The 24,005-nt window shown below is 34.3% G+C and overlaps 2 protein-coding genes across 3 annotated transcripts; one reads left to right on the forward strand and one right to left on the reverse strand.

Annotated features, from left to right (window-relative positions):
• Positions 1–1,253: 1,253 nt before the first annotated feature.
• Positions 1,254–6,299, forward strand: LOC143553461 (ABC transporter G family member 1-like). Its single transcript, XM_077043462.1, has 7 exons — positions 1,254–1,594; positions 1,698–1,777; positions 2,208–2,672; positions 2,786–2,872; positions 2,946–3,071; positions 5,082–5,276; positions 5,385–6,299. Exons 1-7 carry the CDS (start codon positions 1,309–1,311, stop codon positions 6,147–6,149), a joined length of 2,004 nt encoding a protein of 667 aa, XP_076899577.1. The 5' UTR covers positions 1,254–1,308; the 3' UTR covers positions 6,150–6,299.
• Positions 6,300–17,679: 11,380 nt separating this feature from the next.
• Positions 17,680–22,886, reverse strand: LOC143553462 (uncharacterized). 2 transcript variants are annotated; one of them, XM_077043464.1, is made up of 12 exons: positions 22,751–22,886; positions 21,250–21,686; positions 21,078–21,167; positions 20,750–20,989; positions 20,429–20,650; positions 19,293–19,602; positions 18,611–18,873; positions 18,422–18,540; positions 18,271–18,332; positions 18,110–18,198; positions 17,930–18,023; positions 17,680–17,866 (listed from the first exon to the last, which is right to left on the reverse strand). In XM_077043464.1, the coding sequence occupies exons 1-11, from the start codon at positions 22,875–22,877 to the stop codon at positions 17,931–17,933; spliced, it is 2,052 nt and encodes a 683-aa protein (XP_076899579.1). In that variant the 5' UTR covers positions 22,878–22,886; the 3' UTR covers positions 17,680–17,866; position 17,930. The 2 variants fall into 2 exon arrangements, with proteins under 2 accessions (XP_076899579.1, XP_076899578.1); XM_077043463.1 differs by having other exon boundaries at positions 17,680–18,023.
• Positions 22,887–24,005: the final 1,119 nt, after the last annotated feature.

A 24,005-nucleotide genomic window follows, 5' to 3' on the forward strand; every position in this document is an offset into this window, starting at 1 on the left:
ATAAGCACTAGTGAAATAATAGTTTGTCCTAAACATCACATAAGCTACCTTTTATTAATAAAATAATAATAGGCCCTATAAATTTCATGTAAAGTACATTAATTAACACTATTTTCTCTTTTGATAACTGATATAATCAGGATATGGGACCGCATCGGACAATGTATTTGTTTGCTGCTCTTTAGTTGAAATTATTATCATGAGACTATACGGGTGGGTATCGATTTGCCGCCCAAACAGCACACGTGGACAGCGGCGCCGACGGCAAACACCATCCCTGCCCTCTTGGTGCCACTGGCGGTGAAGTTTGGGTGGAAATTTCGCCGGTCAAATTGCCGATGAACTTTGTATTCTCTGTTTAATTTATACAGCAACAAACCTACAACTTACTTGACAAACTAAAGTAAATATGTTTTCATGTTTTGTGTTTTTGGTGAGGATAACGAGTTTCAAAAATGGTGGAATTTGAAATTTGTGAAAGAAGACACGAGATGTTTGGTAGAGAATATAGGGGGTGTTTGGTAGGTAATATGGACAACATATATTGAATGGATGTACTCTTATTTTATTTGTTTGTTTTTTTAGCTACATTTATATTTATCAGTTATATCTTTTTAGGTTTTAAATTAAGTAAATTTTATTCTTGTTACTTTTTTTTATTTTGAATGAATGTAATTATAATTTTATTGTATTTTTTATTTTAGATATTATAAACTTATTTTAGTTATAATAATTATTTTTTTTAAACGAGAGAATGGTAAATTGGTGACCATTTCCTTGATATTATGGAAAAGAATGAAGTGGAGTGGGGTATGATGTGACGCTGATGTGACAGTGTGAATTAAGAAGTATAATGGTGTCCACACCCTTTAATCTGATCATAAAATCATACATAAAAGATGCTTTTTATAACATGTTTATTTGGTTGTTTAGAATTGTATGTGTGAACAAATTAGTCTGCATGCAACCAAACAAAAAGAAATAGATTTAAGATTTTTTTTTTCTATCAACTCATTCTCTTGTGTGGTCAGGAAATGCAAAAGCACTCCCAACATTATCTCCATAATATCGTTTTTATATCTATGGCTGAAATCAACTCATTCTCTTGTGTGGTCAGGAAATGCAAAAGCACTCCCAACATTATTTCCATAATATCGTTTTTATATCTATGGCTGAAATCATGACAGATAGATAGCTTAACGCTTATATAAACCAAACACATCCTCCATCTTTAAACACCCAAATATAAATCTTCACAAATATCCTTTTAACTCTATTTATATTTAAATATTTATTTCTCTAGTAAGAATGGAACCTTCTCTTGCCATAGAAGTACAGAATCCCCTAGAGGTGGAAATTACATCTCATGCAGCAGCACTTCCATACAGTTGTAGTAATGGTGAAGTAGAGTGTGACACCATCAATGGTGTGTGTTTGACATGGAAAGACTTGTTGGTTATGGTGCACGATGGACAAACCAGAGGAAGCCGATCCATACTTCAAGGTGTTACGGGGTATGCCAGACCCGGAGAGATCTTGGCTATTATGGGTCCTTCTGGGTCGGGCAAATCGACACTCCTTGACGCCTTGGCTGGTATATGATAATCTTCTCATCATGCAAACCTTAATCATTGTTTTGAAACATCGCAAAAACTATACAGTTTAAGTCTCTAAACCAATTTTTTTGTATGATTCAGGGAGACTTGACCCCAAGACTAGGAAGAGTGGTGATATTTTAGTTAATGGAGTTAAGAAAACCCTAGCATATGGAACATCGGTAACCACTAATAATATGATTATACTTATTTGGTTCATCTTATTCTTCTTGGACTAATTTGGGATTTTTTTTTCTTAGATTAGTAGCTGGTTTAGGATTCATTTACAACGTACATTTAACTATTTTTTTCTTTAAGTTTTCGTATTTGTAGGCTGTTATTTACCCTTGCAACTTGCAAGAGAACATATGCAAGTTAACAAGGACAGTTCACTTCTATCATAAGCAAACTTTATAAAAAATTTCATCGAGTTCGCTTGACAACAAAGCTAACTTGCAAAATCCGCTTGTAGGTGTAGCGAACTGCCAAAGAGTACATGACTTTCTAAAAAGTACCTAAAAATACATAGCTTAATCCTTGATCACCTAAAAATCTAAAGAGTCGGTTTTTCTGTGGATAACACGAAATAAAGCTATACACATCTATATACAGGCTTATGTGACTCAAGACGATACGCTGATCACAACACTTACTGTCCGTGAAAGCGTCTACTATTCAGCGCAGCTCCAACTTCCGGACTCCATGTCTAAATCTGAGAAGAAGGAGAGAGCGGAAATGACCATCAAAGAGATGGGACTTCAAGACTCGATGGACACGAGGATTGGAGGGTGGGGATGTAAAGGGTTGAGTGGAGGACAGAAGAGACGAGTTAGCATATGTATGGAGATCTTAACTCATCCTAAGCTTCTCTTTCTTGACGAACCAACAAGCGGCCTCGATAGTGCTGCCTCATTCTACGTAATGAGCAGGATCGCAAAGCTTGATCAGCACGAAGGAAGGACCATCATTACATCCATTCACCAGCCATGCAGCGAAGTATTTGGGCTTTTTCATAATCTGTGTCTTCTTTCTTCTGGAAGAACAGTTTACTTTGGGAAAACAAGCTCCGCAAATGATGTATGGTTGTAACACAGATTTCAATTCATATGTCTTGTTGATTTTCTCTTTAAAAGAAAGGTAAAGTAATTTAGAATATCGATAAGCTAAGTTTATATCTTGTTTGGATGCAGTTTTTCACTTTGAATGGCTTCCCTTGCCCTCATTTCCAGAATCCTTCTGATCACTTTCTTAGAACAATTAACAAGGATTTTGTTGAGGTAACATCTTTACCCAATACTTGTACTTGTTATTTTATTGTGTATGATTCTAACATACTATTGAAATTCACAGGATATCGAACTTGGTTCGGCTAGAAGGAAACCTACAGAGGAAGTGATTAATGCCTTAATAGATTCATACAAGTCATCTACCACTTACCAAGAAGTTAACAATATTGTTGCTGAAATATGCCAGAAGGTGAACTAGAAATTCATAAGGGAAATCAACAAAATAAACATTCGGGCCCATGAAATTAAACAAATAGGCATTGAGTTTATACTTTTTAAAACAAGCATATCCAATATTAAACAATCAGAGAATGTCAAATAAGTGGAACCGGCTAAAGGCTGGAATTTAGAGTCGCAAAAATCAATAAATCCACAAAACAAAAAAATCAAATCTAAGAGCATTCTCATTGAATTCCACATCCCCATCTCTATAATTACACTAAAAAACACTAAATTTCTCTCTTCTGTTCAATTAAATAATATTTTTTATACCATTAACATTACAGTTTTCTCTCTCCTCTACTCACAATCAACCCAACAAATATTAAAAAATAAATAGGGGCAAACAATGTTCCACAAATGTTTCCCCAAATTTACAAAAAATCACTACATTTCTCTCTCCACCCTATAATTTACACTCACAATCACTCACAACCCCATCCCATAATTTACAAACTCCCCACACATAATTATAGGGGATGGGATGTGAATGCTCTAAGCACGTGTAAATTGCCGAATTTATCTTAGCTGACAGTTAAAATTTAGCCCCTTAACCACGGTTAAGACAGACAAAAACCCCTAGCCAACTGCTAAAATATAGAAGTTTTTTACAAAATAGGTGGTCGAGAAAAATATTTACCAATATAGGTGATTTTAAAAGTAGTTACTAAAACAGGTTTTTTTTTTATTTTGGTTTTAATAATTAAAATAAAAGAACCAGTGTACAATGTACATTCTTTCTCCCACCATCTCCGACTATAACCTTCACCGCCGGCCAACATGTCCGGCTACAGCCCCTCAACGACCACAATTTCCGACCGCAATAACAGAATCGAAGATGAAGACAACCCCACTGTCCCTCTTTGTTCGGGGAGGCGGATTTCGCAACCACCAAACCACCGCAGCCCCTCTTTGTTCGCCGAATAACATAAAACCCATCGCCTGAAAAACAAGATCTAAGCATGTAAAATCGACCTGCAGCATATATCTATCGTCTCTATTCTTTTCTCTCTTAAGCTTTGCGGCGTTCTGAAATATCACCATCTCACGAGTGGCGGCGATGTAAGTGATGCACGATGATGATGGTGGGATTGGTGGCCGGCCGGAAGCCTTGATGAAATGATGGTGACGGAAATGACGTTGATAATTAGGTTTTGCTAAAATCAATTAAAATATAGATGGCTTCATACATAAATATAAGACCACCCACTATGGGGCGGGGTTGGCTGAGTTGGCTGGCGCCATTGGGCGTTCAACACCACCAAGGGGTGCCCTTGGTGGTGGGGTGCTGGCGCTGAAGGTGGATGCAATGCTGGGCGCGAAAAGAGGGGTTTTGGTGGCCCTCTCTCTCTATCTCTCACACACACATATGTGTGTGTGTGTGTGTGTATATAATGGGCGCCCTTACCGTTGTGGAGCATTATTGGATGGGGCTTCAATGCTCCCGGTGGTTACGTGGCGCTGACGTGGCACGGTGGAGGGGTTTCGAAGCCCCCCACCATAGAGGATGGTCTAATAGACATACATACGTATACAACTTAATATAATAGAATGTAAAATGGTTTTTTTATTTTAATTATTACAATCAAATAAAAAAACATATTTTGATAAATACTTTCAAAATCACCTGTAAACATTTTCTTTTTTTGGTAAAAAAAAAACTCAAAATATTGTCTTTACACGTATATGGATTTGTTTTGAGTGTTTTGTGATCCGTCTTACCTTTTAATATTTTTAGTGTCGGTTGAAAACTTATTTCGTTAGCCAGCTTTTATTTGACGTACGTTTTCAGATTGACTGATTTTGGATGTGTTTATTCTTGAAATTCTAACACTCAAGGCGTATTTTGTCAAAAAGTGGGCCAAAATGTTTATTTTCATGATATTCTAAGTTCATAAATTTAGATATATAATCAATATATATTGTTCAGATTTTGTTAATATATAACAATAGAATGATTGTTTTCCTGGGAATTTCTTAGGGAGATGCAACAAATGATAAGATTAAAGACCATGCTAGTTTCTCAACTCAATCTCTTGTACTCACGAGGAGATCTTTCGTCAACATGCATCGTGATCTTGGCTACTATTGGTTGCGCCTTGCTATCTATTTAGCATTGTGCTTAGGTCTTGGAACACTCTTCTATGATGTTGGCTCAAGTTACAGCTCGATCGAGGTGTAAATACAATATTTAGATATTCTTCTTTTTATAATACAACCTCTGGATCGATTTGATTTTGCAAGCTCAGTTTTCTTAATATACACTATGGATATAAACTTGCAGGCTAGAAGTTCAATGCTTATGTTTGTGGCTACATTCTTAACATTTATGACCATCGGCGGATTCCCCTCATTTGTGGAGGACATGAAGGTATTCGAACGTGAAAGATTAAATGGACATTACTCAATCGGGGCTTTCGTCATAGCCAACACACTCTCTTCGACACCATACTTATTACTAGTATCCTTGATTCCAGGGGCAGTAGCATACTACCTCACAGGACTTCGTGAGGGATTGGATCACTTTGCCTACTACACAGCCGTACTGTTTTCTTGTATGCTGGTAGTTGAGAGCCTAATGATGATTGTAGCGAGCATAGTTCCAAATTATTTGATGGGAATCATAACGGGTGCCGGGATCCAGGCCTTCATGGCTTTAGGTGGAGGGTTCTTTCGCTTACCAAATGATATGCCACACGTGTTTTGGAAATACCCATTATTTTACGTCGGATTTCACAAGTATGCGTATCAAGGACTATTCAAGAATGAGTTTGAAGGTGTGAGGTATCTATATAAAGAAGCGGGCGTGCAAAAAGTCGTGGATGGGGAGTATATATTAAGAGAGAAATGGGAAGTTGAAATGGGTTACTCCAAGTGGATTGATTTGTTGATAATATTAGGGATGATGGTGATTTCTAGGATTTTGTTTTGGGTTATAATCATGATTGTTGAAAAGGTTAAATCTGGTTTAATGTCTTTAGTATTTTCTACTCCAGAGAAGCAGAAAGTGCAAGTGATGGTCAATCCTCTTGCCACACCTTCTCATTAAGTAGTCCTTCAAGTGATTGCAAGTAACAGGATTCGAGTCTAAAAATGTCGTAAGTTATTAGTAAGCTCTAGCACAAGTATATCTACAAGTAAATGCTTATATAGTTTGAAATAACAAATATGTATTGATCAAGGTAATGGAGATTCTTGTTTTGTCTAAATGAAACTCTTTAATTTAATTAATGTTAATTATTAGTACGATCCTCTAACCCCATCTATGGTGTTGCACTAAGTGCATTCAAATCCCCTCCGCCATCTCTATATTCAGAATTACACTAAAAAACACTATATGTTATCTTTTAATTTAATTAAAAAAATTTTTTTATACTTTTATCAATACAATTTATCTCTTTTTCACTAACAACACAAATATTAAAAATTTATAGGAGGTGAAAAGTAACTTTTCAAATATTCAGAAAAATAAATACATTTTCTTTACCATCTACTCACAATACTCTAAACCACTTCTTAAATTATAAAAGACAAAATGGCAAAAGGCGTCCTTTATATTTGTACGGTTTTTCAATAGACGTCCTTTGGCAAACTTAATGACAGAAAATATCCTTTATATTCAAAAAACGTTGCACGGTTAGTCCTTTTCACTAACGAGGGTTAGTTTTTCTCATTAAATCCAGTCATGTGCACCTCATGTGAGGGCAATTTAGTCTTTTTAACCCCTCAGAGGTTATTTGTGTAATTGATTTAAAAATTTGGACTTTAAATAAATAAAGTTTTTTTCTTTTTAACCATATCTTCTTCCCCAGATAATCATAACCCACCAACACCACAACCAAACACCAGCCACCACCCATCATCATCATCTCAGTTCTGATACAATCTCCAGAGACATGAACTTCGTCCTGTACTCATCATCCACCTTCAAGCACCCGTCAAACAAACCCTTAATCTCATCGGATTTGTATCACACTTTCGATTATCACCAAATTGATGAGAGTAGTAGTTTTCGCGGTAACCAGAGCTCGTTGTTGAGGTACCGGTCTACTCCGACCTCCTCTTTCTCGAATCTGCTTAACGATGAGTTTCTGGATGAGGCGCGTGAGGTGTACGCGCCGGAGGTTATGAATATGAAGAAGGAACGAGATGATGATGATGATGTTCAGAAGCAGTAGCAGTAGAAGGATATATTTATCCATGGCCAAATTAGATCCCAAATTAGCCATGGCCACCATATCTCTAGAAAGCAGCAGCTCTCGATTTATCCGACGACGCCGATTACGCCGCTGCGTCTAAACAATTAAGCCACACAGAAATTGAATTGGATGTAAATGGTTATTTGAACGTCCATTATTGCGATTTTTAGGTTTATTATAGACTTATTGTAGATTAATTTAACAGGTAATGATCTAAAATTAGGCATGGCTAATTTGGGATCTAGGTCTGGTAAATTGAAGAATGGTAGGAGAGAGAGAGAGACTTTTATATGTTTTTAAACTTTGGTGCTGGCCGGAGTTGGTGGTGGTGAACAGAGTTGATGGTGGTGGAGGCCGGACTTGAGGTGGCCAAAGTTTAGAGACAGAGGATGGTGGTGGTGGCCTGAGACAGGGGGGAGGAGATATATACAGTAAAGAGAGATGTAGGGGAGAGAGAGAGAGAGAGTGAGAGAGAGAGTTTTATTCTTTTAAATATATTTATTTATTTAATTCTAAATTTTTAATTATTAAATAAACACATGAATTTACAAAACTACCCTTATGAGCTGGACCATGAAATTACGCATTTACCCTCACGTGCAGGTCATGTGATCAGAGTTAACGAAAAAATTTAACTGGGTTAGTGAAAAAGGACGTAACGTGAAATATTTTGGAAACACGGAATATGATTTCAGTCATTAAATTTTTCAAATGACGACTATTGAAAAAACATGAAAACATAAAGGACATGTTTTGCCATTTTATCATTATAAAAAGTCCACTCATAAAATTTAGTGGTTTGGATGAATGCTCAAACCCCATTCATAACCTCCTCACCTACTATTAATCTCAATGGTATATTCGATCATTGCATTTGCACCTTATTACCTTAACCACTTTGTCCTATAGTTCTTTAGCAACCTCAAATCCCAACTACTTCTTACACCGTCCGACCACAAATACGATAACTTACAACCATTGTACTCAGCTTCTAATTTCCCCTTTACACCTACTTTGGTGAAGGTAATCCATCTAAATCCTTCACCTTTTAAGCGCATCTATGAACTCCAACAATTTACTACTATGGATTTATAATATTCCAAGAAAGAAAACATATACTATACCCCCTTATGCTTACCCTACACGAACAACTCGTCACCGAACACAACATCACAACAGCACCATTAGCAAGAATAGTACAGTAATAATAATAACTTACATAAAAGAGTTTTAGTTGAATGATTTTATTGAAAAAATATACATGCTTACCAATGTGTTCCTTTAAATGTATTATAGCTATTAGAGTTATTTACATGAATGATCCCTTTGGTAATACATAGATTTTGATTTTCTTTAACTTTAGAAAAGTACACCTTTTATCCAATATTATGCATAATTGTAACATTATTGGTAACTAATTTGAATGGAAACTTTGAATGTTAAATTTTATGAAATGATTAGAATATCCTTGAATATTAAAAAAATGCTCATTGGTTACCCCCCCCCCCCCCCCACCCATCTCTTTTAGTATCAATTAATCAAACCATTTGAATTCCTCGTCACCATAGCTTACTGACACCAACATATCTTCCATGCCACGTTCTTTCTTCACCACCATCACCAATCGACCCCGCAACATCTTCAATTTAAGGAAGCTTGGGAAAATTTATGAATTTAAATGATAACCACTTTTGATCATCCCCCTCGCTTGGAAAAATTGAGGTTGTTTATGGAAATTGGTTCCACGTGGAATAATCAGAATGATTTTATGAAATCATAGCGTGAGAAATTCATGAACACTGAACACCATATATATATATATATATATATATATATATATATATATATATATTATAGAATTTGGTTCATTTCAAAAGTGTTTTTAGTGCGACAAGTGCGAGAAATGAATCCAACCAATCACATTTTTTTCTTTTATTTTATCATTAATTTATTTATAAGGGTATTATAGTAAAATGTGTATTATTTTCCTATATGGTAAGTCATGATTTATGTGGAAGTTACAGTAAATTTATTCTTAGATTTCTATATATCCAAATCAATCTATATGTTTTTTCATTTATCAAATTCAATTTGAAAATTGGTGTGCTTTAAAATAAAAAATATAAGCTGAAACAATGTAATACTACTATAGTCTTTTGACGCACATTATATGCTGTTTAATCCATATTATCTTTTTTTTAATTTAAATTTCAAACGTCTATTCTTTAATTCACTATGGATAAAACAAATCTTGTTATACCAAATCAATATGGCACACATTCATCGTTTTATGGTTAACTTGATCTCATAGATGTGTACAATATAACAACAAAGTCAGTTGCAATTCAAGATCTTATTATACCAATTTTCTTGACCTATTGACAAATCTTGGTTTGGACAAAAACATTTCTGACAACCAACCTAGATAAACAAAACTTTTTGGAATCACATAAACAAAACCTATTAACAATAAAATCAAATACTTATTGAGTAACTCAAGCAAAACACTACGTCCCATACATGAGTTAAAACCAATAAACAAACTAGTCATTATTTGCATATTCCTTCATCAAACAAAGAAGTCATCCTGAACTAATAAGCTCCAAAATATATGATTCTAGTGTTTACGTCTGAGCGAGCCTCCCTGTTTGTCATGTCACCTTTGATAGCAGAATCTATCATTCGTTTCAACAATAAAACACAAAACAAAGTTTAAAAAGATTAAATATTAATGCAACCAGTTTTCATATCAACTATATTAGTATAAAAATATATAAACAAATATATATAACACCTTCACATATCATCATACAACTACACTTTCTACACTTGTTCATAATACCACCTACATAGATAATCATATTATTCATAATGTACCATGTAAGAACTTTTGAGATTTTTAATGGTTGTGTAGGGATATTCCTACATATATACACCATTAAACTAACCACACAATTATAGAGACTACACATATGCAGCCTATAAATCCATACACAACCATTAACTACGCATATGCAAAGTAAATCCTAAACAACCAAAACATAACATAATTCGGACTCAAATTGATACTTACACAGAATACACAATTTGCAAATAAATCTTGTATAACCTACAAATAACAGATTGTATAGTTAAATTAACACCTAAACAACACAATTTGAATATAAACTCTACAAAGCTTAAACATAACCAAATGTATACTCAAACTAACACCTACACAAGTTGCACACTTTGCAGATAATTCATACACAACATACACATAACAAAATGCATACTCAAACTAACACCTACACAGCCTACACATTTTGCAGATAAACCTTACGCATCATACACATAACTGAATGTCTACTCAAACTAAGACCTTCACACCTTCACAACCTACACAGTTTGCAGATAAACTCTACACAGCCTACACATAACAAAATATATACTCAAATCAACACCTACACAACCTACACATAACATAATGTATACACCAATTAACACCTACACGACCTACACAATTTGCAGGCAACCCCTACACAGATACAAATACATATTATTACACTAAACACTCATTGTTAACTCTAGCTGGATAATCTTACACAACCTACATAGTTTGCAAATAATTCTACACAACCGGCACATATACAAATACATATCATTAGACTATCCAAACAATAATATAGCTTTATACTAAAAACCCCCAAAATAATTTATCATAAAAATTATCATAATTAAAATAAAAAAATAGCACCAAACAATTACGTTTAGTAGTTTTGGTTTAAATAGAAAAAGAAATTACCCAAAAACTAATTTTTTTTTAAATCCTACTTTTACCCAACTCATCAACGAATTGATGTTCAGATTACGAATTTGGTATATTGATTAATAAATCGAGGTGTATCGGGATATTACAAAAAAAAATATAAATGATACTAACCTTAGTATAAATAACCAATCAACGTATTGGAGATTGAGGTTCTGCATATTCTGAAAATCAATTGGTGAATTAGAGATTGAAGATTGTGGGATTTCATTAGATGCAAAAAAAGGGGGAATTGCTATGGAGATAGATCATGATGATGGATGTTGATTAATGATTAGGGCATAAAAAAGGGGAACTGCTTCTGCGAATGTACGCTACATTGATCAACCCTGCATCTGAAAGACTAATATGCCCTTTTACTCAAAAAATCAGTTATCATATTATTTTATTAATTACAACTATGCCACTATTAATCTACACCATTGATTGCACATGATTAATGGTCAAGATCAACTTCTCGCACTTCTCACTATAAAATTACTTCTCGCATGAACCATCCCATATATATATATATATATATATATATATATATATATATATATATATATGAGAGGGTTATCCTAAAAACAAGTAGTTTTCTAGGAAGGCTGGGAATAAATCATAACCATTGGATCATGTTAATCAATGATTGAGATTTAAAATTACCAAAAACCGACATAGTAGTTTCCTAGAATTACTCTTTTACCATTATAACCGACATAGTTTCCTAAAATTGTTCTTTCACCATAATTTGTAATGTCACGTCAAAAATTTATTAGTTCTTACCATTCTTAGGAAACTTCTTATTTTTATTTGAATCATTTTCTATATATATATATATATATATATATATGGGAGGGTTATCCTAAAATTAAGTAGTTTCCTAGGAAGACTAGAAATAAATCATAGCCATTGGATCATGTTAATCAATAGTTGAGATTTAAAATTACCAATAACCGACATAGTTTTCTAGAATTACTTTTTCATCATTATAACCGACATAGTTTTCTAGAATTGTTTTTTCACCATCATTTGTAATGCCAAATGTCAAAATTTTGTTGGTTCTTACCATTCCTAGAAAACTCCTTATACTTATTTAACCCTTTCTCTCTCTCTATATATATATATATATATATATATGGGAGGGATGATTTGAGAACTTGTTGAGTTTTAAAAACTTCGTTTTTAACCACACAATTAATTAAATGGGATAGATTATGTGGTTGAGATTAAATCTGATTACAAAATTAAGTAGGAGAAAGAATAAAGATGTATAGTGATTACACTAATTTAAACGTTCGTTAAACCTATATAAAATTCGATTCGGTGCGTAAAAAATGTTGTAATTTTTCTACGTGCATGTAACTTACATATATTACCTATATGTAAAAAATTCAAAAAAATTATTACGTTGAGTTTTATATTTTGAGTTCTTAAAACTCAAAGTGATTCTCAAAAGAAATCAACTATACACACACACACACACATGGGTAGGTTAAAATAAAAGGAGATAGTTTTCTAGGAAGAGTATGAATAGATATAGGCCATTGGATTTAATATCTAGAGGTTGAGATTGTTAGTTTCCAAAATATCAAATAGTTTCCTAGGATCTAGTATTTATGATACATAGTTTCTTAACTTCAAATTTTATGTCATTCTTACTATTCTTAGGAAACTTTTTCTTTTTATTTTCACCATTTTCTATACACACACACACACACACACATATATATAGAGAGATATCTTTAAGGAAATCGATGGTCTCTTCAAAGAAGACCGTTGGTTTTGTTGATTTCAGACCATGCTTCCCTTATCTTTTTCTCTTGTTGTATAGTTGATTGAATTGACACATACAAATGTTCGTTGATGGTGGCCGGAAAACCAATAAGTGCCTAGAGGGAGATGGGGAGCCGTCGGTGGTTCGGTGGAGACTGATAGGCAGTGTTGCAAAAATCCCGATTAGGCACCAATTAATCCCTGATTGATCGATAGTCTCCACTTTACTGATTAATTTTGGGCTAGTCAGCCAACTAATCAGTCAACGGTCAAATCCGGCTAATTGGTTGTTTTCGGCAAGATTCCGACCAAAATCAGCGTTTATGGTGAGATTCCAACCAAAATCATCGTTTCTGATGAAATTCCGACCAAAATCAGCGAGTTCCGGCGAGATTCCAACAAAAACCAGCTGTTTCCAGCGAGAATCCAGCCAATTTCCGGCCAAAACATGTTTATGCATGCATAAAACTGAAAATTACATAAACAAATGTGTGTGTGTGTGTGTATATAAAATTGAAAAATATACATTAAAGTGTGATCCGATTAACCTCGATTAATCTCGATTAATCGCTAGTCTCCACCCCACCGCCCGACTAGCGATTTTTATAACACTGTTGATAGACTATTGTAGTTTCACGGAAGGGTGGTAACCGTCACATATCCATTAGCCAAAGAGTTGCAGATCCGCAGAAAAAACGAAGGATGGTAATGGTTGCAAGCAGTGTTGCAAGGGTGTTAGAGCATCGGCAACGGACTTCAAAGCCCGAGGTTTGAGTCGATGTGGCACTGATGTACTTTCCTTTATGGACTAACCTGTGTTGTGGGAGTGAAGTTTGTTTCTAAATTTGCATTGTCTGGTGAAGGTTGGTCCTCTCCGACAGCTAATTTATAATAAAAGAATAAAAATAATTAAACTTTTAAATTTAATGGCTACTTGCTATTAATAATCATCTTCATCGGTCTACTCCGGCTATTTGAAAATGAGTTGATGCCATAATTTTGGTCCCGGTGTGTTTTTGGTGTGTTAATACATGTGATACCACAACAAAATCGTGTGATTAACCGAAGAAACAACCGGTGGTTATGTTCAATCTAACTCCCACGAATAAGAACCGACTCAACATGCAAAACAGAACACCGTGAGCTCACTACGAGAAAGGGGAATCAAAGGTCTTCTCGTAACAACCCTCAAGTGTGTTAATTAGTATGAGTATGGATAGAGTAACCGCAAGAATGAGAGAATGATGATCCTTAAACCGTTGGTCCAAATGTGACATTTATAGCAAGAGTGGTTGATAAGGGTTGGTTGAACTGTCACTATCAGTGGAACAATTTATTCTTGTGGGGGAACACGTACGAGGTTTCCGATTGGTCATGACAGTTGGTAGATATAGACGTTGGTCACCTCGAGGTACCATGCTGGCGGCCCGTGATTGGCCCATCGTGCAATCCCAATTTCTTGTGTCGTGGCTGTCATCATCAAGGAATCTTGGACTGTGATTGGTTCTCGGATTAGCCGTTATGCATTGTATCTTCTTTGTGGGTGATAAGTCTTTCTACCCGCGGGGGGGGGGGGGGGGGATATTGCCTGTGGTTTCTTATAATGTGATAAGGATCCTTCCACGAGTATGTTTCAAGACCTTTTAATGGTTTACTTGGTTCCACGGATGGATCTAGAAATACTACTAAGTTGATAAGGCTAGATCCGCGAGTGTGACTCGAGCTTATTTTATGGTCCAAAGGTGCCTTCGGGACCCTATCACTTCATTATCGTTTTTCATTGTATAGAATTCGATCATACTAGTGCAGAAACACAATAGTTACTTCGATTAGCAAAGTGGTGACTTGGAAGAAAAATGGTTGCAACAATCTCAGGGTTCTAGGGTTATAACAACAACTAAAACTTTGAGTTTTGGGCTGGATTATAAGATAGCCCAAGAGTTGATGCCATAATTTGGTCCATATACTTTTTATTTTTGTTTCTAAATTTCTATTTGTTTTAAAAAAATATATATTCTAATACTATTTAAATATATAAAAATAAATTTATTATAAAAGTTATTTGGTTAAATAAAAAACTTATTGTAGGAGTAGGTGATGATGTGGCGGCTTATAAATACTTTTTGTGTTAGAAAGTGAACGTTTTTTAAAAAAGTTTGGAATCTAATGTGATGTTGATATGACAGTTTTTGAAGGGTTGTTGTTATAAATAGGGGTATTCAAAACCGGATATCTGAAGTTTTGGATATCCGAACTTCGGATATTCAGACCTTTTGGATAAGTGAATTTCACTATCCGAATACGAATCTGGAAAAAAAAAGAAAGAAAGAAAGAAACCACACACACAAACTATATGTTTTAATCCAACAACCAGGTTTTTAATCCAACAACCTAAACAAGAAAAAGGTTTCCAATCCTAGAAAATAACAAACAAGCAAATCCAATCAAACAACATCAGGTTCAAAGAGAGAGCAAAGATGGAGTTGAGAGAGGGAAGGAACTCTTGAATGAAAAAGGCGTGTTTGTTTTAAATTAGGGTTACATCTAACAAGGTATAGAATGAAAATTAATATATATATATATATAGAGAGAGAGAGAATCAGGATCATAAGAGAACCATTTTTAAATTGAGAACTATGAGAACCATTTTGGACCACAAAAAACTCAAATATAAAAAAAATCATAAAAATCAAAAAAACACAAAAATCAAAAAAGTAAAAAAACCAAAATTCTTATTTTATCATCCCGGTCTCATAAAAAAAAAACTCGGTTTAGCTAAATTATATACACATATGTATAATATATACATATATGTATATTTACATGTTTTTTTGTACACATGTGTATAATTTAAGATAAATGATACTGTACATATGTGTATATTACGTAACTAAAGATTATATAAAATTATACATATGTGTATAATACGACGTTTTTTTTATTTTTTTTGTATTTTTTTAATGAAACCAGAATGAAATATAAGAATTTTGGTTATTTTACTTTTTAAAAATTTTTATTATTTTTTGTTTTATGATTTTTTTAAATAAGTTTTTAGTGGTCCAAAATGGTTCTCAAAGTTCTCAATTTGTAAAGGGTTCTCTTAGGATCCTTACCCTATATATATATATATATATATATATATATATATATATATATATATATATATATATATATTTTCAGATAGTTCGTATATCCAAACTATTCGAAAAATCCCAAAAATGTTATCTGAATTCCAATTTTCTGATAACTGGGGTTAATACATATCCAAAATTTTGGATAGTTCGGATACTGATAATCAGTTAATTCGGATTTGGATACTTTTAAACACCCCTAGTTGTAGATGCTCGTATACACGTATTGTTGTTTAATAAGAGGTGTCCCACGTGATTTGATTAAATTATGAAAATTATATATTAAAAATATACAAACCATTGGAGTAATTGTGTAATTTCTTTAATGTTGGAAACTAGAACTAAAATATGTGCATAACATAGGGAACATTCATGTAATTAACATTAGATATTATATTTCTTAACCAATTTGTTATACTTTTTTTTCAACTGTAATCACCAACCACGTTGTATACCTCCAGGTGTTTCTTTCTTAATTCGTCGCCACCACGTTTCTTTCTCAGTTGAGAGAGAAGAGGATGCTGACGACAAGGGAAGAACTTAAATTGCTTTAAATAAATTTCAACCACACTAGAAAAAAAAATATTTGGTGGTCACTTCCCAAAACAATGGATACTATAATACATGCACTTGATAAATTGAGCCATAAAAGGCTTCCAGAATTCGTTATGTTGTCCTACTATTTGTTATTTTTTACATTGGTAAATGTTATTACATTTCAAACTTATGGAGTCTATCTCGGCTTGACTTGTTTACATCCAAACTCATACCATAGCTCGGCTCGGCTTGTTTACAGCTATACTAAACATCAATCGTTTAAAAGATCCAAAGACATCTTGTCCAATTATCATCCATCGAAAGAATTTGGTCTTAAAACTTAATTCTTTTTGTCAACACTCGTATCAACTTTACAAGAATCATGTTGGCTACCCATGATGTTTACATCTACACGTCAGACGGGAATATAACTCCAATTTTGAAGATCTCGAAAATGAGATATTTAGGGTTTAAGCTGATATTTGCATCTACATGTCAAACAAGCATATAACTCAAAACTTTGAAGATCTCAAAAATGAGCATGGAGATCCCATTGTCTGAAATGCACGTCAGAGTTTGATCAAACTCAATGAAATAAGTCAAACTTTGACCAGTTCTTAACAGTCAACAACTTAGATTCGATTTATTAATCCATGTTAAGCGGGTACTCACCGTCCATAAAGTCGGCCAAACATGTTCATAAAATCAACTTGTGGGCTACTTTATCCAAATCCACCTCACACTAAAAAGCCTGAACTCATTTACCAATCAACACAACAAGATAGACCCGAGCAAGTCGAGTTGTCTTAATTTAACCCAAACCCGTATACCATGCAAACAGAACCCGCAAAGCTGAAACGAAAGAAAAGATGACCAACCATCATGCCAATCATCGTATCAGACTATAAAGACAACATTGGGCGTGATGTTTGTCGAATTGTTGACAAGTGACAACATTAACCTCGTTGACAACTATGTTGCAACCGCCATCTCAGATGGAATAAAAATCCTTCAGAATCAACCAGGTTTATGATTCTGCATGATCCGTCCTTTTCGGCCGATCGTGCTATAAAAATCTCAAAAATCTAGAATTCATGGTATAAATCCACTAAAAGGTGACCAAGACAACCTGTATGTTATGATCCACGATTTCTTATTTAAAATCTCAATAACAAAACGGCATCTAGCAATCCACAGTAAATATTATAAGGATCATATCGGCACCACAAATTCATACAAAACGAGTCTTATTGAAGTAAACTTGAAAAATCCACTTATACAACCCACAACACCATCTCGGTCGGATGCAAGCCTCTAAATCATCCGGTTTACCAACCTGTTTATATGATATTATTTACCTATGTAAGGTAACACTTATAATTATTTTTTGGTAGCTCACCTCAGTGGTACGAGTCCGATACCCTGCCACCCGCATAACCGCCATCTGTCGCACGATGGTTAGAGTAGCCAGTAGAGTATGACCCTTCACGCATCTGAGAAACATTCAGAAATGTTAATAATATTGTTATTATATAATTAAATAAAAGAAGAAAAAAAGGTACAAGAAAATGAAACATACTTCTGATCGTGACGGGATGTAGTCGCGTGACTCACGTTCTCGTCCATATCTAGAATACATCTCTTCTGGATCGTCATTGGCAATATCGACTGATAAAGGTAGATAATTAAGAAACAAAATAACAACTTTAAAAAAGATTATGGACCAAAATAGTATTATACCTCTTCTGTAGCTTACACCTGAGTGCCCAGCAGAACCCTGATTACGGGACCCGCGTGTGAGCCTGATAATAAGTTACATTAATAATAAATACAAATCTATGTAACTAGAGAATTTATTGAACGTTTCCAAAAATAAAATTATGTGCAGTACCTTGTAGGTTCGCTTCCATAAATTCTGTCATTGTACGCCAAATCCAAATTATTGTCATAATCAAAACCTGCCCTTGACCGCCTCCGAGATGATTCCGTATAACGAGGACGGTATTCCTCCTAGGTTTACAAATAATTAATGCGTTAAAACATCATTACAAAAATTTATTGAAATAAGTAACTGACTTACAATTGAGGAGTAAGGACGTTTAATACTGGAAGATGAGCCAAAATTACGGCTACCGCCATCATTGTATCTTGATGGACGGTCAACATACATGTACCTACTGTCGTCGTCATCATCATCATAAACCCTCCGACCATGAACACGAGAAACGTTTCTAGAAGTATCTTCGACGTAACTAGCATCACGTGAAGAGTAAGAATCTCTATAAACCGGCCACTCGTCATTTTGCCTCGTATACTCTGTTCTGAAACCGCTCCTTTCGTAAACTGAATAAGCAAAACGTGAATATAAGTATTTATTATAAATATGCCAATTTGAACCTGTTTATTTATAAAACTGGCTATGAATTATCTCTAACATGTCAATGCATAATACCCCCTATATTGTGTTTATTAATTTAAACAAATTATTATTATTATTATGTTGTAAAATCTTTTAAGCTATGACATGCTAATTATTTATAAAATAATTGAGAATATTATTATTGGTTTAACATGAACCCATTTTTATATGTTTCTTAACTTGCTGGGCCAAGCCAAATTGAGCAAGCTTTTTTCAATCTTCTTTTGAACAACCCTAGTAAGCATATGTGACACTAAGTAATTATAAAATGGCTAGAAACTTGAACAAATGTTTAGGATCAAAAGTCAAAACGACCCAACCAGCAAGTTTGACTACTGCATACCTGGAGATCTTCGCCTTAAAGATCTGTCTGTAGAACTATAAGTTCTTTTACGATCGGACGCCGAGACATCATATTCTCGGTTGTCTCTAGTATCATATGACCTTCTGCGGCCCGAATCATACAGGCTACGGTCCCGCATGCTTCTTCTACCCCTATCTGAGAGCCTATGGCTATCCATACGATTTGAACTCGGTTCCCAAGAGCTCCTGTAACCACGATGACTCTCGACCCCAACTGTGTAACCGCCACGCGCATATTTAGCAGATTTACCCCTCTGGCGTGGCCTAGATAGCCTTGCTCGCACTTTCACCTGTAAAAAAAATAATTTTATGAGTTCATAGAAATAAAATCATATACCAATATCACATTGAACAATATATTTGATGGACTTCTCAAATTAGAAATTAAATCTACAAAAATGTTTATTGAATAAAAACTACCAAGATCACATACAACAATATATTTAAGGACTTCTCAAATTAGAAATTAAATCTACAAAATTGCTTATTGAATATAAACTCAAATTAAAATTTCATATATTTTGATTTAGATACGCTTTTAGTCCCTGTAGTTTAACCCAAACACCATTCAAGTCCATTAGTTTAAATTTGACTTTTTTTAATCCATTAGTTTTATTTTCGTATCAATTAAAATCCAACCCACTAACCCCATCCAAAATTTCTGTTTAACTTTTTATTAAAAAACCAAAATATCCTGGATTATTTGTGTTAATTAATCAAAATAATAAAAGCTTTGGGACCCACTTATAACAAAATATATTAATACCAATAGGTACAATCTAGTAAGCAGAATTAACCAGAATAAGAATAATATAACAATAAGAGCAATACTAATAGTAATAATAATAAAAATGTACAAACCTCTTATACGAAAACCCAAACTAAAAATGTACAAACATCTTATACGAAAACCTCTTATACGAAATATGTTACAAAATAATCTGAATATTTGATTACACGATTTAGGAGCTATTATGTACTAAAAATGGACTTTGGGACTTTTTCATCCCTTATGACTCATTTGCCCTTGGAACTATTTTTTTTCCCCGTTTGAGGTCAAACATAACCCAAAAAAACGACATAATAAAACAAAATTTAAACAAACCGAACGTTCACCTTTTTGTTTCTGAAAACAAGCTCGGAATCATTAATACCATCAACACAAGACACCGCAGATTCATGTGTGCTAAACGTTATAAAACCAAAATCATCACGTTTAGCAGCCGGCATATTTCTAGCAAGTTCAACCTTCTCGATTTGCCCAAACTGCTTTAAATGTTCTTTTATAATATCCTCCTCCCAAGAAAGAGGCAAACCATCAACAAACACGGTCCGCACCTGCATTTTCCAAATATTTAATAATATATTAATATGTTACCATATTTAAGTCAATTTAATTACAAAACGAAGATATAAGCTATAAAGAGCAACATATACTTGTGCCATGATCTCATCATCGGGTTCAATAAAGGTGTCGGCAAAAGCAACCCTAGCCGTTCGATCAGTTCCAAATATTACGTCTCGTTTCTGCAAACGTCTACAAGCTTCCAACGCATCGGCTCTTGTTGGAAAATCTAGAAACGCAAATCCTCTATTCATGCCTTCGGTTTTAGCATCTTCAACTAAAGTCAACTCTTCAAACTTATCTATACCGTAACGCACTAACTTTTCCTTTAACTGAAAATTTGAAAAAACAATAACGTTTATCATGACTTACGTGCAAAAAAGATAACGCAATTGAATATTGAAAGAAGTTGAAACATACCATATCTTTTGACCATGTTTTGCAGATATTACCAACAAACAATGTATCACTATCTTGACTTGGAGCGACTCCACATTGCTTTCCATTAATCTGAAAATTGTTAATTGACTTGGTTACTACCGGCGAAGTGAAAAAGTTGTCCCTGAAATTATATAAAATAAAAGACTATTACCATTGGACGTTTGAAATCATTTAGAGCACGTCTTGCTTGCTCGACGGTAGCAAACCGTATAAATGCAAAACCTTTGTTTTTGTTTGTCATAGGATTCATCAAAAGCCTAACTTCAGTAATATCACCAATTTCACTAAAAACTTCTCTAAGATCAACTTCAGTTGTATCTCGATCTAAACCACCAACAAATACTTCTAATTCTTTCTTCTTTTGTCTCTCTCTAACTACATCATGTCTTTCTTTCCTGTAACCATCTTGATCAAATCCATGTTCATCATACAAATTATCATCACCTAATTCATGTTCTTCGAGTTTCCGTTCATCATGCTCGTTCATATATTCTCTCTCAAACCGTTCATCTTCATAAGACGGATTCTTATACTCAATCTCCACCCTCTCATGCTTTTCCGACACGTATTCGCCATCTTCCTTTTTTTCTGATAAATCAAAAACAACAAAAGTATTTTTATAAAAAAAACATGTTTTCCTTCTCAAAAATATTGAATTTCATATATCCAACATAATTTCTTGGAAATACCATGAAAATCACCATATTTATGGACTCAAAAATAACAAAATTACATTCAAGAAACATGTTTCCCTTTTTAAAAATATTAAATTTCATATATCCAACGTACTTTCTTACCATCTTTTTATTAGATTCAAAAACAAAAAAAATTGCATTCAAGAAACATGTTTTCCTTTCAAAAATATTAAATTTCATGTATGAAAAACACCATCTTTTTCAATTCAAGAAACTCAAAACTGCAAACCAATTTAAAATCATGAAAAAAACCCATCTTTTGAAAAGCAAGAATCACCCACAAAAAGACTTCCTTTTAAAAGAACAAAAACCACCCACTCGACGAAATTAGAAATCTTTTACGTAATCATTTAAAACAAATCAGATTTCCGGTCGAATTTTACCTAAAAAACTGAAACATTAAAACTGAACATTCAATCCCCAAAAAAACCCTAAATTCAAAAAACCCTAATCGAATTTTAACCAAATTCCACATCCATCATCGTAACTTGAATTTAAGCAGAATCCATTACTAGGGTTTAGAAAAACCCTAAATTCAAACAATTTGAAGCAAATTCACAAAAACCCTAATCGAATTCGAAGCAAATTCCAAAATCCACATCCAATTTTATCATCGCAACTTGAATTTGAGCAGAATTTATTACTAGGGTTTAAAAACCCTAAATTCAAAAGGTTGGAAGCAAATTCACAAAAACCCTAATCGAACTAGAAGCAAATCCCAAAACCCACATCCAATTTCATCATCGTAAGCTAAATTTGATAAGAATTCATTACTAGCGTTTAAAAAACCCTAAATTCAAAAAACTGGAATCAAATTCCAAAAACTCTAATCGAATTTGAATCAAATTCCAAACCCCACATCCAATCTCATCAACTTAACTTGAACTTGAACAGAATTCTTTACTAGGGTTTGTAAATTTCAAAACAGAATTAGGGTTGATTGAATACAAATTGTACCAGTAGGAGATAAGAAACGAGTATCGGAGTCTTCGACTCGATGAAGAAGACGTTTCTTGAAAGGGGTCATCGAAGGTGGGTTTGGGTCTTGCGGCGGACACTGTGGCGGCTGCTGTTGTTGTTGCATTAATATTATTAATAAAGTTTGGAATCATCAAAGTTTGGCGAGTGTCTTGAATCAGACTTTGGAAATAAAGTTTGATTTATTCCATCGTAAAAAAGTGGTGTTTGAGTGTCTTCGGGCTCCTCGGGCTCAAGATTTCTTAAGTGTTCTCTTTATTGAAGGATTGGGCCAACATATATCGGCTTTGTAGTACCGGGCCATCCTGAAGTATCAGTTAATGATCCCTTTGTTTCCGGTAGATGAGCCGTGCCCGGTTTGCCGTAAGGTTTGTTTGGATTCTTTTGGCGAGCATGCGGTTCACTGCAAAGAGTTGCCTGGGTTTAAGTACAGACATGATTTGGTGAGGGATGTTCTATGCGATGTTCTTAAACGAGCCGGAATTTCGGCTAAAAAGGAAGCCCCCGTAAACTTTCTTACCGATCCTCAAGAAGGAAGATCTACATTACGACCAGCCGATATACTTGTTTTTTGGTGGGTAGGGGAAAACACGCTTGTGTCGACCTCACAGGAGTGTCCCCTCTTGTTGGGATTAGGGACATTGGATTTGTAGCAGGCTAGGCAGCATTGAAGGCGGCATCGGGCAAGGTTGCTAAACACGAAAGAGCTTGTTTGGAGAATCAACACGTGTTTATCCCCTTCACCTTTGACACATTTGGTTTCTTAGCTCCGGATGCCGTGGACCTTTTGAATAAGGTTCAGAAAGTTATGTATAGTAACGTATCAGCCCATAAGAATCAAAATTTTGTTTTTAGTCGGATTGGGTTTGCTATCCAAAAGGGGGTTATGGCGCAGCTTGTTGCCCGCTTACCTGCCACTTCATTGTAAATCGTTTGGATGTTTCTATAACACAGGATAAACTTGAATTCTAAAAATAATAATAATAATAATAATAATAATAATAGTATTATTAGTTATTGGATTGAATACATCAATGATTTGGGGATTTATTTCAACACTGTTTCGTTAAACGTCGTCGTGAAGACAAAACTTGTCGACAAACATGCTAATATTTTAGTGGGGACTTTTAGGGTCAATGGTCATTATCCAAGTTGGGCTTTTTGTGAACACACTTTTGTAAGGGGGTTAAAGACTTTAAGTTTATTTAGATAAATGGAATTTAAAGACATGCAA

Source organism: Bidens hawaiensis, unplaced genomic scaffold, assembly GCF_021521415.1.
Source record: "Bidens hawaiensis isolate Kalapana, Puna unplaced genomic scaffold, B.hawaiensis_p1.1 tig00017242_1, whole genome shotgun sequence".
In the NCBI taxonomy this organism is placed as follows: Eukaryota; Viridiplantae; Streptophyta; class Magnoliopsida; order Asterales; family Asteraceae; genus Bidens; species Bidens hawaiensis.

Excerpts from the sequence above, each read along its gene's own strand:
- LOC143553461 (XM_077043462.1), top strand. The coding sequence starts at position 1,309 with ATGGAACCTTCTCTTGCCATAGAAGTACAGAATCCCCTAGAGGTGGAA. Across the intron at positions 2,673-2,785 it reads AAACAAGCTCCGCAAATGAT|TTTTTCACTTTGAATGGCTT; the intron begins GTATGGTTGTAA and ends GTTTGGATGCAG. Across the intron at positions 5,277-5,384 it reads CAAGTTACAGCTCGATCGAG|GCTAGAAGTTCAATGCTTAT; the intron begins GTGTAAATACAA and ends ATAAACTTGCAG.
- LOC143553462 (XM_077043464.1), bottom strand. The coding sequence starts at position 22,877 with ATGCAACAACAACAGCAGCCGCCACAGTGTCCGCCGCAAGACCCAAAC. Across the intron at positions 18,199-18,270 it reads AGGTGTAAGCTACAGAAGAG|TCGATATTGCCAATGACGAT; the intron begins GTATAATACTAT and ends TACCTTTATCAG. Across the intron at positions 18,024-18,109 it reads ACATCCCGTCACGATCAGAA|ATGCGTGAAGGGTCATACTC; the intron begins GTATGTTTCATT and ends AATGTTTCTCAG.